This window comes from Marmota flaviventris, chromosome 9, assembly GCF_047511675.1.
Source record: "Marmota flaviventris isolate mMarFla1 chromosome 9, mMarFla1.hap1, whole genome shotgun sequence".
NCBI classification, from domain to species: Eukaryota; Metazoa; Chordata; class Mammalia; order Rodentia; family Sciuridae; genus Marmota; species Marmota flaviventris.
In genome coordinates this window covers 86270147-86286859 of record NC_092506.1, presented here as the reverse complement: position 1 = coordinate 86286859, position 16713 = coordinate 86270147, and the positions used below count along the sequence as shown (strand labels likewise).

The following is a 16713-nucleotide window of genomic DNA, read 5'->3' as shown; positions in this document are numbered from 1 at the left end:
CTTAACCACTGAGTCACATCCCCACCCCTTTTTATTTTTTTTATTTTGAGACAGGGTCTTTATAAGTTGGTTAGGGCCTTTCCAAGTTGCTGAGGCTGGTGTTGAACTTGGGATCCTAGCAAATAAACTACAACTTGGAAAACAGATCGAAGACTGCTAGCTCTTGAGTTTGAATATCACTATCACTACTACTACTGCTACTATTCCTCCTCTTCCTCCTCTTTGTTTATGAGTGCTGCCATTCTTGTTATATATTTTTGTGTGATTGACTTTTACTACAAATTCACCTACCTAAGAGTTTGACTCCATTTCTGCTGACTACTGACAGCTTTCACGTCCAATCAGTTGCTTTTTCCCGTTTGCATCACCTCAGGACAAACTGATAAGGAGAGAACCCCCGCCCTTGAGTCTGAAGGGCGAGTTCACACCATACTAACCTCAGTCCACATAGGAACCCTCATCCCAGCTCTACCCACCATCAGTTACGTTGAAAACCATGCCCACTCATTTTTTACTTGAGCCATTTTCAGACCAGCAGATCCGCATCTCCTCATAATATGAAGAACAACTTTTTTCAACCCCTGGTGAAACTCATATGGCATCACCATCCTCTATATTTGGACCAATTTTGGGCCTCAGAGGTATTGGACTCATCCTCCACAGGGAAAGCACACAGCTAATCAGGATTCAAACATCTGATTAGAGGACAATAGATCTTCAGGTAAAATGTGAAAGGAGACCTAGAAGAAAGGCAACTGATACACTCTGGACACTATTCTCTTAGTCCTTTTTTTTTAAAAAAAAATATTTTTTATTGGTTCTTTTGAGTAATACATGACAATGGAATCCATTTTGACATAATTATACAAGCATGGACTATATCTTGCTCTCCTTAACACTCTAGTATTTCTCCTTAGCTTTACATCAGAGAAACAGGATATGCTGTAGGATCATCTAAATGTTGGGTAAGACGGCCCTGACAATGGGAGTTAGCACTTGGAGGCAAACAGAGAGTAGCATCAACTAGAGATGCTCAAATTACCCTTATAAATCATAAAATCACAATCTATATCCATATATCTGGAGGCAATCATATAAAATAGCATAAACTGAACACATTTTAATTACAACTCATTTTCCTTTGTTTATTCCAGAGCCTTAGTAACAATCCTATCCACACTAGTCTAGTATCTCAACAAGCCCAGAAAGACAATATGGAATTGATAAAAAAGTGCTCTACAGCTATCTACTACTTCTCAAGTTCATTTAATAATATTTTATGTTCTCACTTTCTTATATTAAAAGTGCATTAATATTCAAAATACTTCCATGTAAAATGTTTTAAAAATCAATGACAAATGAAAGAAAAATAAATTAAAAATAGTATCTAATTAAATATAAATTATCAAGATCCAGTGTAATAGAATTCATAAAGAAATCAAGAATTTGTTTTATTGTGTTTTTTTTTTTTTTTCATTTCACAAAGCCCCATGAATGCAGCTGCTACATATGTGAAATGATTCAGGTATGTGGTACTGGTGACTCAAATGTCATGAGCAGCATTAGTGTTGAGTTGTGTGATTTTTCTAAGTAGTCACTGATTCTTGGTAAGGCTCTAAACAAAGTTAAATATAACCTTGTTATAATTTAGTTTTTGCACTGACATTCATTATATTTAAAAATACTTGCACATAACTTAATACCAGTTGGATTCTTTTTTCAAATAATTAAAAAGAAAAAAAAAATTTTTCGCTCATGAGTATGTTTGGCATGGCATTCAAGAATCCTGTGAGTTCCAGGTATAGTTCATTTAATTTTCTTCATGTCCCTTCTCTAAATTCAAGTAGCAACCCTTAATCATTGAGATAACCTGACTACTCCCACGAATTTCAGAAACGTTTCTAAGGGGAATGGTGTTACACCTTGAGCAAATCATTCTGCTAGGGCAATGAACAAAAAATAACTAACCCTACCTAAAGTTATCTGGGTTCTAGCAATTGTCTCCAATGAGAGATTCCTGAACAGGAATCTGAAGCTCCTGTGAATTTCAACTTAGAGGCCCATGTGCCTTTCTTCAAGTAGTGCTTTCTGCAGTACTGGTTTATTACTTTGTCATAGAGACGATAGGTGCTTTATAGAGGCTTGTGCTAGGATCAAGTTAGTATCTGGCTTTGATTCCTTTTGAAATTTCTTCCACTTATTGATAGGCTTCCTGGATTCTAATTCCCTTCCTGCAAAAACATTTTAAATGTCAACTATTCTGAGATTCCTATAGCCAGGTTGCCTAGAAAAGCCTTGCTTCTTGAAGTGGGATGATATTGTTTTTAATTGTTTTCTCAGATCATGACCTGACATTATCTTATCTCTCTGGATTCTAAACCTGCCATTTCAGACTTAAATCCTCTTTAAAACCTATCTCTGTGCTCATTTTCACAAAGATTATGTCTAATGCCGGGTCCCAGCCAACTCTACCTGCCAGTTCGCTTTAATTTATGGTCCTGCCTAGCCGATTCATATAATGTGACCTAAGCATATTAGCAATATAATCTAGGAAAAATATCAGATTATCATGTCTGATACAATTATAAGAATCACTTCTAAAAACACTTAGAAGAACCAATGCACACACTTTCTGCCTTGACCAAATAAAACCATATGGAGAGTCTCCAATAGTATACAAGAGAGACAGATTATCTTCTCTTTATCCCTATTGCTCCTGCTTTCTCTCAGGCAATTTTATTTTTTCTAAGTGTGATAGCCTCCTACTGACAGTTTTTACTTCTCTCTTGCCATGGAAGTGATTGTGATTATTATTATTTTAAGTCTGATGTTCAGAGGTCTCTCAGGCAATTACTGGTGAAAGTATTCCATGGCTTAATGGGGACTTTCTGTTAACCTGGATAAAAATGTTATACTCTTTAATGAGTATGACTCTATATTTTCATGACAGTCATTAACACTTTGCTACAAGCATATTTTGGACAGTTCCCTAAATATAAGGCATTGTGTTCTTGCTGGGCACTATGTCTTTGAACATATTATTGGTTCTATCTGGAATGTACTTCTACATCTAATATTTTAGATCCACTATCATTTTCTCAGTGTAGTTTCTCCTGAGAGAAAATACTTTCAGGTAAAACAACTGTCAACTTCAAATTTTACACCCTGTTAAATATCTATCACTTAAGAGTGAAGGCAAGGGACCAAGGTTGTAGCTCAGTGGTATAGAACTTGCCTAGCACATGTGAGGCACTCCATTAAATCCTCAGCACCTCATAAACATAAATAAAGGAATTGTGTCCATCTACAACTAAATTTTTTTTTTAAAAAAAGAGTGAAGACAAAATAAAGATATATTCACACTTAACAACTATACCACAGTCTTGTTCTCAGGAGAAACAGGTTATATTTGATGACCCTCTTCTATACTCTTACAGAATCATGTGCATACCTCTGACATGCCAATTATAATAGATATCAATGTGCTTTTTGTGGCTGTGTCCATATCAAAAACCAAACACATGAGGCTACGGTTACATTAAATAGTGTATAATTAGGAAGATAAAAGTAGGCTGAAAAAGCTTCCTGACTAGGAACGAAGTCAAGATGTTCCTGAGCTTAGTTACTAAATTTCAGTATCCTGAAGTGGGGGCAGGTGCTTCAGAAATGCCATTAAACTTATTCTGATCTAGAAGTACTAGGGACCAGGTGGCAGTGACCACAAATTGGTTAAACATAAGAGGTAAGCACAGAGGAGAAAGAGAGAAAGAAAATAAGTTAAAATGTGTCCATCCCATAGATATATGAAAAATAAACCAGAATTACAATGTAGATAAGAAATTCTAGTGTTGCAAATCAAACTTAATAAAAACAAAAAATCATAGGAATGATAAATTTACTCCAGATGAAATATATTTTAAAACCCTGCCTAAAACAAAACATGAAAATAAATATGATTAGGATATCAAAAGGCATATAAGACCAAGTGGATTATAATTATGAAACACAAAAAGGGTAAAAAATAAGTAATATAAAGATGAATTGGGAACCATTTTTGAAATCAAATATAGCTGATTAAAATTTCTCCTATGTAATACCACTTAGAAATTTTAAGTTATATTAAAAGTTGTATTAAAACTTCTAAAGGTTAAAGTTCTATTATTTAAAGAAATTTAAAGATACTTAAAAGATGTGGAGGGCAACATTTAATATATCTTATATGCAAAAATCATATACATGACAGATACCCACTCTGCTAAAAATAATTAATAAAGGGAAAAAATGAAATATTTAGTACAGAAGTAGTGTTTGAAGGAAAAGAAGAATTTTTGCACATTTGAAAAGAAACATGTTATCTTTCCTTCCAGATTGCTGCACAAGTACTGGGAAGATAAAAAAGAAGTCTACTTTTAGAAACTACATAGTAAATATGCAAAACACCAAGAATTAGAAAAGAAATAACTTGCATTAGAGAGTCCATTTGCAAAGGAATGACAATTAGATTGATAACAGACTTCTTACTTGGTTAAAGAAGATAACTAAAGTATTCAGGGAAAATAAGTGTCAGCTTCAAATTTTACACCCTGCTAAATATCTATCACTTAAGAGCAAAGGCCTCTTAAGTGATAGATAGAGGTTGTAGCTCAGTGGTATAGCACTTGCCTAGCACATGTGAGGCACACTGGGTTTGATCCTCAGCATGACAAAACTATTTAAAATAAAGATATCGTGTCCATCTACAACTAAAATAAATTTAAAAAAGAGTGAAGACATAATAAAGAAATAGTCAAACATACAAAGACAGTCTTATTCTCAGTATTAAGGAATATGCCTCGCTAAGAAAGTGAACACAGAGATGAAATCATGACTACAGATGCTAAAAAGTGAAAATATAATTCAATATTAATTTTACAGCTTTTTAAAAGGTAAAATTAATAAAAACAAAGGTAATAAGTATGTAAGCATGCAAATATGACATGTTGAAAAAATAAAATTATTAAATAACCTTATACTCGAGAAATTTCTAAGTATGTAAATGATAATCAATAAAAGAATAGTTGATGATAATATGTAAGAGAATAGTTATTCTGGGTGGTGGCAAACACTGTAATCCCAGAAGCTTGGGAGGCTGAGGCAGGAGCATCACCACTACAAAGACAGCCTCAACAACTTGGCAAAACCCTGCCTCTAAATAAAATATTTAAAAAATAGCTGAGGATTTGGCTCAGTGGTTAAGCACTCCTGGGTTTAATCTCAGGTACAAAAAAAAATGAATTTGCATGTAATATGTAAAATCCAAAACAGAGAAGAATCAAATATAGAAAACTGGATCTAGCCAATAGGAGGCATGGGATATTGAAAAAATGTTCTAAAAAAAGTAAAAAAATGTGGAGACACTGGCTTATTATAAACAAATCTTTCTTTCTTTTTCTTTTTTCTTTTTTTTTTCTTCTCTGGTGTTGTTTCTTCCCTAACCACATAGCTAGCTACTTTTACAAGTAATTTTTCTAATGCACTATCCACCACATAATACAGGACAAGAGCATATGGGCAAGAGCTAACAGAAAATATCAGGCAACAGAAACAGAACCATGGGATTCTAGATACCAGATTTAACAGATTCAGACTACAGACAACTATGTTTACTATGCTACTGTCTCCTTAGAGAAGAAAACTGATGAAATCTAGTAATAAATCTAACAAAATATGTTAAAAAGTTCATTATTAAAGAATTTAAAATGTGTTTGTAAACATGATAAAGGTTGTTTTATAAACAGTAGCTTATCTTAGTTTATAAACAGTTCTCTGAAAATAGAAAAAAATGATATTGTCATTAATATTATATGCTAAACTACTTTAAGTAATTCAAATACCTAAATAAAATCTAAATTTAAAGTAAGAAATGGATAAAACATCAAAGTAAAAAAGGTTTATACTTAAATACAAAAAGCAAAGACTATAAAACAAAATATTACTATTTCTGATTATGTGGAAATTAAAAATTCTGTTGAACAAAATATCCATTGACATGATAAAAAGACAAGGTAAATGCTTAGAGAAGATATTTATAATGAATTTTACCAATGGTTTATAAATTTTCTACATAATAGTAAAAAAATAAATGTTCTAATAGGAAAAACAATATATATGAATAAGCAATACACAGAAGAGAGAAGCAGAATGTTTGAGATATATTCCTAATATAATTTTAACCTTACTAATCAAGGAAATGTAAAATAAAACCAAAAAACAACATAGTATTTGAAGGATTGGGAAAAAATATTATGACTTGTTAACAACATAGAGAAGTGGGAACATTCTTCCAGAAATATGTAAAGCAATATAACAATATTAAAAAGAGTTGCAATTGTACATATAGGTTAATATAAAAATAGCACTTCTAAAATGTGTATACCATAGTGTCAACAAAAATGCAAAAGAACATTCATTTGATGTTCCAACAACTGAAAATTAAAAACAATCTAAATACTCATCAAAAGAAATGTTTATTGTAGTAGTCATACAGTGATGTGCCTTATAGTGTATAAAAGGAACTAAGAACTGCAAATATCAAGATAGATGAACATTAGGGATATAATATTTATCCAGAAAAGGTAGATCATGAATGACACACTGAGTAAAATTTACATTAAAGGTAAGTACATGTATTTTATAGATTTAAATCAGAATGGTAATAATATCATTACATTCAGGTGAGTAACAAAACTCATATAATGGTTCCTAAAAGACTAAAAGGGGAGACGTAATCTGAACAAAGCTTTCAGGAGCCTTCAATTTAAATTCTATGTAAAAAAAAATACTAAAGCAAATTTGGAAAAAATATTAAAATTTAATAAAGCTAATATATTGTCCTGAGATTTTCCTGAAATTTCTTTTATATCTTAAATATTTTACAATTTTGAATAGAATGAATAAATCATAAAACTTTTAAAATAAACTATTAAGTAAAATAGTAGGAAGATTTGATTTTTCTCTCTTCCACTCAAAGTGCCTTTTTTTTTTTCTTGGCATCTGTTAATGTAATAAATAGAACTGAAAAGCGGGTTTTGTATAGAATATTAAGGAGAATGAAGAATAATATATAATGAAGACCTGAATAAAAAAATCTTGGCTGAATATAGGGATTTTCTGCCTGGAAAAATATACCAAGCTGTGGGGATGATCACAAGATGACATAGAAAACAAAAATAGATGAAATGGATGAAAGAAACTTTGGAAATATGAAATTGTGAAAAGAATTCTCTGTAGAAAACGTAGAGGTATGGTAAGATTAACAGGAGGGATACCCATAAAACAACAACAACAAAAACTGTATGTTTATCATCTATCTCCAAGGGTCAAGAAAACAGGTATTGTTTAACCAGGTCCTATGAATGTGTGTCTTTGGTGAAGTGGGACCATAGCTTCACATCAAGATTGGAACAGCTTCACAGATCCAACTGTGAACTCCCTCATGTGATAATTGGTTGGGTTCAGTTCCTGAGGACTATGGGACTGAGTGCCTCAATTACTCATGGACTGTTGTCCAGAGGCCATTCTCAGTGGAGACTTCTCTCAACATTAGCTGACTTTCATTTGCAAGAGCAAGCCAGAGACTAAGGAAGGTAAATAATACAGAAGCCAGGATCTTTTGCAGCCCCATGTTGAAAGTCATATCCCATTATTTTTGTCAGAATCTCTTCTCCAGAAGCAAGTTAACAGTAGAGTTCTGAGAGCGGGGAGACATTATATTATAAATGCCAGGAGACGGGAATCATTGGGAGCCATTGTAGAGGCCAGTACTTACTACAGGTGTCATCATATTTGTTTCAGAGATTTCAATAAATTAAATATCACTAAGTTGTACTCCTTTCTGTCTCACATGTTCCCTTTGACCTCAGAGGTAAGCTCTAGAGTCCACTTGTGGTTTCAAGTTCATGCTTTAAAACAACTACATACATGTATATATATAAAATACCTTAATTGTTTCAAAAATGTCATAATATATTTGTAATTATTTGTAATAACCTTATATTTTAAGGCATATGCATTTTGTTTCATAAAGTTATAACCCATTCACTTCACAGCTGTAGCTTTCCATTGAGGGGAAAAATACAATTTATTTGTCTGTATCCCTTCTGACGGACTTCTGGGGTTTTCCAATTTTTACTTTTAAACATATATTGTAGTTAACGTACTTTTAATTTTCCTGTATACGTATAGGTGTGTTTTACCAGGATTCATATCCAGGAGTGGAATCACTTCACCAAATTGCTCTTCAAACTGTGTTTTTACATTTGTCAGAAAAATCTTTGTTCCACCCTTGGTACTCCTTGGTTTAACTCTGAGCATAAGTGGGATGGCTTTCTATTCAGGCTCTGTTAGAGTTCTCATTTTTCACAAGAGCATGTCAACCTCAGGTTTACTCTTTCTCAAGGCTAAAGGGAATTACCTGACAAAAGCCATATGTCAGACTCTTGTCAGAGAGAAAGAATTAAAAATCACAGCTAGCCAAGATCTATCAAATACTCAGATGAGACAATAGTAGTTAGGAAAGATCATTTGGGAAATACTCAAACTATCCACTCTTCTGGATATTGTAAAATGTGGATTAAGCTAGATCCACAGAAGATATACATCATATTAAATTGGTTCCCAGACTAGGGCCTTGCTACTCAAAGTATAGTCGAGCAGCATCAGCATCACCAAGGAGATGTTTTCTAACTGAGGTAATCTGACCCCACTCCAGACCTTCAAAATGGGATTTATATTTAAGATACTCAAATGCATGACTTGCAGGTACATTTAAGATCCAGGAGCACAGATTGAGAGAAAAACTCATCTTTTTGTTGTTGCTATTTTTGTTCTATGTCCCTTTATTGAAGGGGAAATGAAGTGAAATTTTTTTATATAGTAAAAATAATGTTCAGGCTGGGTGTGGTGACACATGCTGTAATCCCAGCAGCTCAGGGGCCAAAGCAGGAGGATTGTGAGTTCAAAGCCAGCTTCAGCAACTTAGCAAGGTCTAAGCAACTCCTAGAACCCTGTCAATAAATAAAATATATATTTTAAAAAATAAGGGCTGGGGATATGGCTTAATGGTTAACCACCCCTGGATTTAATTCTTGGTATAAAAAATAAGTAAGTAAAGTTCAGGTCAGTGCCCATTTTAACAAATAATGAAGGCTTAATGAGGACCCTCCAGAAAACTGTGTCTGACCTGTGTTGGAAATAGTTGTGCTTCTATTGAATAACAATTCTGTTTCAATGTTTGAAGACTGTCAAATATTGACAGAATAATTAAATAATTGACCAGAATCTCTCATTCCTTGGCTACTAATTACCCCAAATGGGACGTGCATAGCAAGTATATATTCTACTATAAATGCAGGTGTTTACAACATTTAATTTGAATTAGCCTCATGCTTGGCTCCCATAATATATCTTAATGTTTATTATTTGCCTAATCCTTACATTTTTTAACTCATATTTTCTTGCTATATTTTACATATCATTGTAAGGTTCCTGAACTTTCATTTGGAACAAGCGAACAAAAGAGTGGAATAGTAATTGGTAGCAAATTATACCAAATGAGTATTCGTAGTTCTCAATACTCAATACATTCTACTTATACATCATCCCATAATATAAAAATGCCCGAAGAACACAAATACCCAAATATCTCTGCCTGATTGAGTGTAACATTGAATTTAAAGTAATGGAAATTTTAATATTTATACTGAGTTTAAATATAGTTTGGTAAATAAAACATATTTAGAGTGCTAACACTGTGCATAAGTAAAATTTCAATGCCAACACCATGGATGGGCCACTGGAAACAAGTTATATAATCACAGGAAATGAGTTTGCCTGTGTCTAGCATCACAATCCAATTTGACATTTGAATATCCAACATTAAAATTTATTCAAGCAATTTAATTTTTGCAAATATTTCTTGAAATGTTTAATCCTTCATCAGTTATAACTGAAATGTAGCCCACATATACTGTTATTAAAATGAGTAGACATGTAAATGAAAACTGGGTATACTATTTATTAGCAGTGTGACTTGTGCAAAATATTCACCTATCCACAAGTTTCAATTTCTGTAGAATATAGTAACAATATACACCACCACACATACTTGTTGAAGAAATTGAATGAAATAAGATATATAAGTGACTGGCACAGAGCCTGTTGATAATGAAGTGCTATTGTGTCCCATGGCTATTAATTAACCTAATACCTATTTTGTTTTCCTGTATGTTCAATAATGACAGGGTTAGAGAAAATCTAGAAAATGTTTTTCAGAATTTAATGTTAACAGCTACAGAGTAGTTCTTAAATTAACCCATATCTTAGTGTTGGACATTATTTATTATTTAACACTCATAAATAATGCTAAATATATACATATACAAGTGTGTGCCCTGTTTATTATTTCTTTGTACAGAATAAACACCTAGAAATAAAACCATTGGATTATATCACACTTCTATTTTAAGGTTATTGATATTCATTGCTAAATTGCCATTCAAAATATATTTTTATTTATAAAAATTTATAATATTTAGTCTTAATCTTAAATCACGATTGGTATTGAGTAGAATTAAATAATAATTAAATGCATTAAAATATGTGAGAGAAATTTAGATTTGGAGAGAAATTTATGACTAAGCTGGCCTCAACAGTCGTTTCCCCTTCTTGATCAATTTCAGTTTTTTTCCTGATTTAGTCTGTTGAATGTCCTTTTATTTTAAAACATTAATTTTTACAAATTTAAAATTGCAATCTCATTCTCAGTTCCTTTGATACATAAATCATCTCCCAATCTCTGCCTTTTTTGCAAACCAGCAATGTCTGTCTCAATGACCTGAGAGCTATCCATTTGAAGTGCAGTCATTGAGAATTATAGGGTCACAATCTCTGTAAGAGGATAGAAGTTGAACTTCAACATAGTTCTTTTTTTTTTTTAAAAAAATAAATTCTTTTCTTTTTTAAGAGAGAGAGAGAGAGCGAGAGAGAGAGAGAACTTCAATATTTATTTTTCAGTTTTTGGCAGACACAACATCTTTATTTGTATGTGGTGCTGAGGATCGAACTTGAAAGACTGGCCAGAGCAATTAGACGAAAGAAATTAAAGGGATATGTATAGGAAAAGAAGAACTTAAATTAACACTATTTGATGATGATACAAAGTAGCAGGATATAAAATCAATACCCTAAATCAAAGGTATTTCTGTATATCAATGACAAATCCTCTGAGAAGGAAATGAGGACTACTACCCCATTTACAATAACCTAAAATAAAGATAATTGGAAATCAACAAAAGAGGTGACATATCTATACAATGTAAACTAAAGAACCCTAAAGAAAGAAATCAAAGAAGACAGAAAGATCTACCTTGCTCTTGGATAGGCAGAATTAATATTATCAAAATGACTATACTACCAAAAGCACTATACAGACTTAATACAATTCCAATCAAAACCCCAATGGCATTCCTCAGAGAAATAGGAAAAGCAATTATGAAATTCATCTGGAAAAACAAGAGACCCAGAATAGCTAAAGCAATCTTTAGCAGGAAGAGTGAAGCAGGTTGGCCTCACTATACCAGACTTTAAACTACACTAAAGAGCAATAGTAACAAAAAAAGCATGGTTTTGGCACCAAAACAGACTGTTAGACCCAGGTACAGAATAGAGGACACAGAGACTAACCCACAAAACTACAATTATCTTATATTAGACAAAGGTGCCAAAAACATGCATTGGAGAAAAGATAGCCTCTTCAACAAACGGTGCTGGGAAAACTGGAAATCCATATGCAACAAAATGGGATTAAACCCCTATCTCTCACAATGCACAAAACTCAATTCAAAGTGGATCAAGGACCTAACCCAGAGACTCTGCATCTAATAGAAGAAAAAGTAGGCCCAAATCTTCATCATGTGGGATTAGGCCCCAACTTCCTTAATAAGACTCCTATAGTACAAGAATTAAAACCAAGAATCAATAAACGGGATGAAATCAAACTAAAACGTTTCTTCTCAGCAAAAGAAACAATCTGTGAGGTAAATAGAAAGCCTACATCCTGGGAGCAAATTTTTACCCCTCACACATCAGATAGAGCACTAATCTCTAGGGTATATAAAGAGCTCAAAAAACTAAACACCAAAAAAAAATAATAATAATAAATAAATAAAAATAACCCAATCAACAAATGGGCCAAGGACCTGAATGAACACTTCTCAGAAGAGAATATACAGTCAATCAACAAATATATAAAAAAATGTTCATCATCTCTATCAATTAGAGAATTACAAATCAAAACTACTCTAAGATATCATCTCAGTCCAGTCAGAATGGCAGCTATTATGAAGATAAACAACAATAAGTGTTGGCGAGGATGTGGGGGAAAAAAGGTATACTCATGCATTGCTGGTGGGTCTGCAAATTGGTGCAGCCAATATGGAAAGCAGCATGGAGATTCCTTGGAAATCTGGGAATGGAACCACCATTTGACCCAACTATCCCTCTCCTTGTATACCCCAAAGACTTAAAAACAGCATACTACAGGACACAGCCACATCAATGTTTATAGCAGCACAATTCAAAATAGCTAAACTGTGAGCCAACCTGATGCCCTTCAGTGGATGAATGGATAAAAAAAAAATGTTGTATATAAACATAATGGAATTTTACTCAGCAATAAAAGAGAATAAAATCATGGCATTTGCAGGTAAATGAATGACTTTGGAGAAGATAATGCTAAGTGAAGTTAGTTGATCCCCCCAAAACAGATGCAGAATGTTTTCTCTGATATAAAGAGGCTGACTCATAGTTGGGTAGGGAGGGGGAGCATGGGAGGAATAAATGAATTCTAGATAGGGCAGAGGGATGGGAGGGAAAGGGAGAGGTCAGGGGATTAGCAAGGATGGTGGAATGTGATAGACATCATTATCCAAAGTACATGTATGAAGACACAAATTGGTGTCAACATACTTTATATATATCCAGAGATATGAAAAATTGTGATATATATGTGTTATAAGAATTGTAATGCATTCTGCTGTCATTTATTTTTAAAAAATCAATTTAAAAAAGCACCAGTAAACACAGATAGCCTAATCTGGCTGACCAAGTTCACCTCTAAACTGTTCTAATTTTCCTCCAGTTCATCATACCTCTTAGAAACTCTACTGCCTTTAGTCATAGCACAGTAAAGTTCAGTCTCTTCTATTGTAGCCATCTTTACCCCTATTCCTATAGTCTTAAATAAAATATTCCTGGACTGTTTAACTCCATCTTTGCAGTTTTTCTTTGACACTTACCATCTTGTTTGAAGGCATCTGAGGAATGATAAAGACTGATGGGAGAATAATAGTGTTGAGCTGCCCCTCGCCAGCTGGGCGAAGAGACACTCAGTGTTCCCAAGGAAGGGCTGCTGTATCGCTGTCTGGTCTTGGAACCAAAGAGAGATGAGGATGAGCTCTTCTTAATTCTTAGCAAAGCTGCATGTGAAGTAGGTAGACCAGGAGGAGCTTCAAAATATTCTGTAAAACAAAACAATAATAAAAAGTGAGTTCTTTTTTTTTTAAAGAGAGAGTGTGTGCGTGTGTGTGTGTGTGTGTGTGTGAGTGAGTGAGAGAGAGAGAAAGAGAGAGAGAGAGAGAATTTTTCAATATTTATTTTCTAGTTTTCGGCAGACACAACATCTTTGTTTGTATGTGATGCTGAGGATCGAACCCGGGCAGCACGCATGCCAGGCGAGTGCGCTACCGCTTGGGCCACATCCCCAGCCCTAAAAAGTGAGTTCTAAGGAGACTGTTTGTTTATTTTTTTAAAATAAAATTTGTTTCTACACAGATATGGTTAAAAATCTTCCTTGGAGCTGCAAACAAATTCATACTACAGTGTGAATAGAAAACATTTATGAAAGTCCTACTGATTGTAATATTGGACTTTATAAGAAAAAAAAAGATATTAAGGGGAAAAAAAGCAAATAAAGAAACATAGTGATGGAGGGAAGCAAAACAAAGAAGAAAGGAAGGAACAAGAGCACGCAAAACTTCAAGCCTTCTACTTTCCTAGTCAGAAATGTTTGAGAATCAGCCTTATACATTTGCCTTAATATTTCATTAAAAACTCTGAAACAATATTCATCCCACATACATTAGATCAGATTCTTTTTATTGTTAAAAATAGGGGTGCAGGGAAAGGGGGCTAGAGTTGTGGCTCAGCGGTAGAATATTTGCCTAGCATGTGTGAGGCCCTGGATTCGATCCTCAGCACCACATAAAAATAAATAAATAAGATAAAGGTATTTAAAAAAATAAGGGGAGGGAAGAAAAAATAATCTCACTTCTGTTCTTTAAATATATTGGGTCTGCATCACCTATAAATTATAATTTCATAGGAAATATATCTAAGGGAGCACATAAGTTTAGAATAACCTTGAAATTATAACTTTTAACTAGAAAAGCAAAATAACTATGGGACATAAAAAGAATTTGAATGTAATTTCTTTTGTATGTTTTGTTGTATAATTTATAAAGCTTACTACTATCAAGTGGCATATTATTATAAAGCTCCAACTTTTATTGATTACTGAGAATATTTTGTCTATAATTTAATTACCAAAGTATTTGCTTAGAAAAGGTGTGCGTAGTGCCTGGAATAGATTGTACTAATTTACTTCTTGTTCACAGGGAAGATAAGTTAGGTGCATAAATTAATTTTTTTTAAAAAAAACATAGAAATTATAATATTAAAGAGCAATTAGGAGAGGGATTTTTTTTTCTATGTCTAATATCAATTCAACCAGACAATTTGCTGGTCATAGAAATCCTATTAGCAATCAGTCAATTTTGTTGAAGGTATCTGACATTTGACCTTAGTGATTGCTAACTTAGTGTAAGATACAAGCAATTTTTTTCAGTAAGCTTTCTCATAATTAAAATTACTTAGAATCATTACACTTCTTCATAAAGATATTTTGGAATGCTAGAAGCATTTTTGTGATTTGAAAATAACACGTTAGGTGTTAAGCATCAAATTAAGTTTAACATCTTCTGCACTGTGAAATTGTAAATATGAGTTCTCTGAAACTCTATAAAGTATATTTTTAGATGTTTTCCACACTTAAAATGATATGATATGTGTAGTTCAAGACCATCAGGAGTTGTTAAGAGATTCATGTCCTTTAGTCTTTGCTGTTCAAGCACAAGCCTGGTGAAAGGTGGATCAATTTTAACTGAAAAGAGCCAACTTTTCCTGGGCAAGCTATGTGAGAATAGATTATGGGTAGACATAAAATCTCCTTTAAAACTTGGAATTAAATGCAATTTTTGGCACCTAGAGGTGTAAGGTAATGAAAAGAGAATGAGTTTTCCTTTAAAGTGGTTTGTAGTTGTAGTTTCTGAACCTATTTATTTCTAGCGCAGTCTGCTACTTAGTATTTTAACTGCTTGCTCTGATCATTTATAAAATAGAGAAGAGAAAAAGAACCATGCCAGGCTAGTGTTAAAATTAAAATAATATGAGGTTGTTTTTTATAGTTCTTAAAGCTAGAAAGGGATAATTCATAGAAAACTAGAAGACCATAATGAAGATTAAAAAGGCTAGAATCATTATCATGGTTGTAATTATGTATAATAACAGCTTTAGGTTCACTCTCCAAGAGGTACAGAAATTGATTTATGCCATTTGTGTCAATAGAGATGAGCCAACTGGCAGTTTGGCTGTGTGCTCCACACTAGGGCTTCATTTGTTATGTAATCAGTTGCATCTGTTGCAACAGTGATTGCTTTTCTATCAATTAATGGGATCCTAAAGCTGTTACTAGAAATCTGGCAATTCATTCATTCGTGCATTCAACAAACATGTAGTGAGAATTAATCATGTGCCAAATACTAAGGACACAAAGGTGAATAAGATATTGCCTCCATCTTCAAGAAGTTTTAATCCAGTGGAAATGAAAGTTATATATAGAGCAATTATAATCTACTGTAATAGAAAAATAATTTAAGGACCTATGGGCTCTCTCTGATATGGGTAAGGATTCCTCTCATTCAGTGGATGACCATCAGAAAATACTTTCCAGAGGATATTCTATCTAAACAGAGTCCTGAGAGCCCATTATCAATTAGCTAAGAAAAGCCCACAGCAGAGAAGAAAGGTATTCCAGTCAAAGGAAAGAAAATTTATGAACACCTGTAAAGGAAAGGCATCATGACATGCTTAGTGAACTAAAATAGGAGCCCAGAATATGAGGGAGTAAATTGGGGGCAGTGGGAAGGCTGGATAATTAAGCAAGACCAAATGATGAAAATGCTTTAAGTATCATGCTAATATGGTCTAGCTCTGAAAGGGGAATGGCAAAAGTTTCAGAGTCCATTCTGGCTGTAGAGCCATATTACAATAGGACACAATGCAGAAACACTATTCAAGGGCCTAAAGCTATAAGATAAGCGAAGATTAATAAGAATAGGAAGATGATAATATGTATGGAAATAAAATGAGAAAGATTACAGACTAAATAGACTGAAAAAAAAGTAAAGGACAAGAACTAGGCATGGTCTAGCCACTGAAAGATGGAAAGCAATGCATTCAGGAAAAGGCATATGTTGGAGGTGAGGAGCCATGGATTCTGGTTTGGACAGGTGGAGAGCCTGAGAACACCTTGGGAATTTTAATTATAACATTCTGCCA

General features: G+C 33.4%; 1 protein-coding gene across 1 annotated transcript in view; it reads right to left on the bottom strand.

Annotated features, from left to right (window-relative positions):
* The window catches only part of Cntn5 (contactin 5), a 755408-nt gene that overhangs the window by 495459 nt on the left and 243236 nt on the right, over positions 1–16713 (bottom strand). The window contains exon 3 of the mRNA XM_027930609.2: positions 13335–13556. Within this exon, the coding sequence (XP_027786410.2) occupies positions 13335–13556 (222 nt within the window). The remainder of the gene's footprint in view (positions 1–13334; positions 13557–16713) is intronic.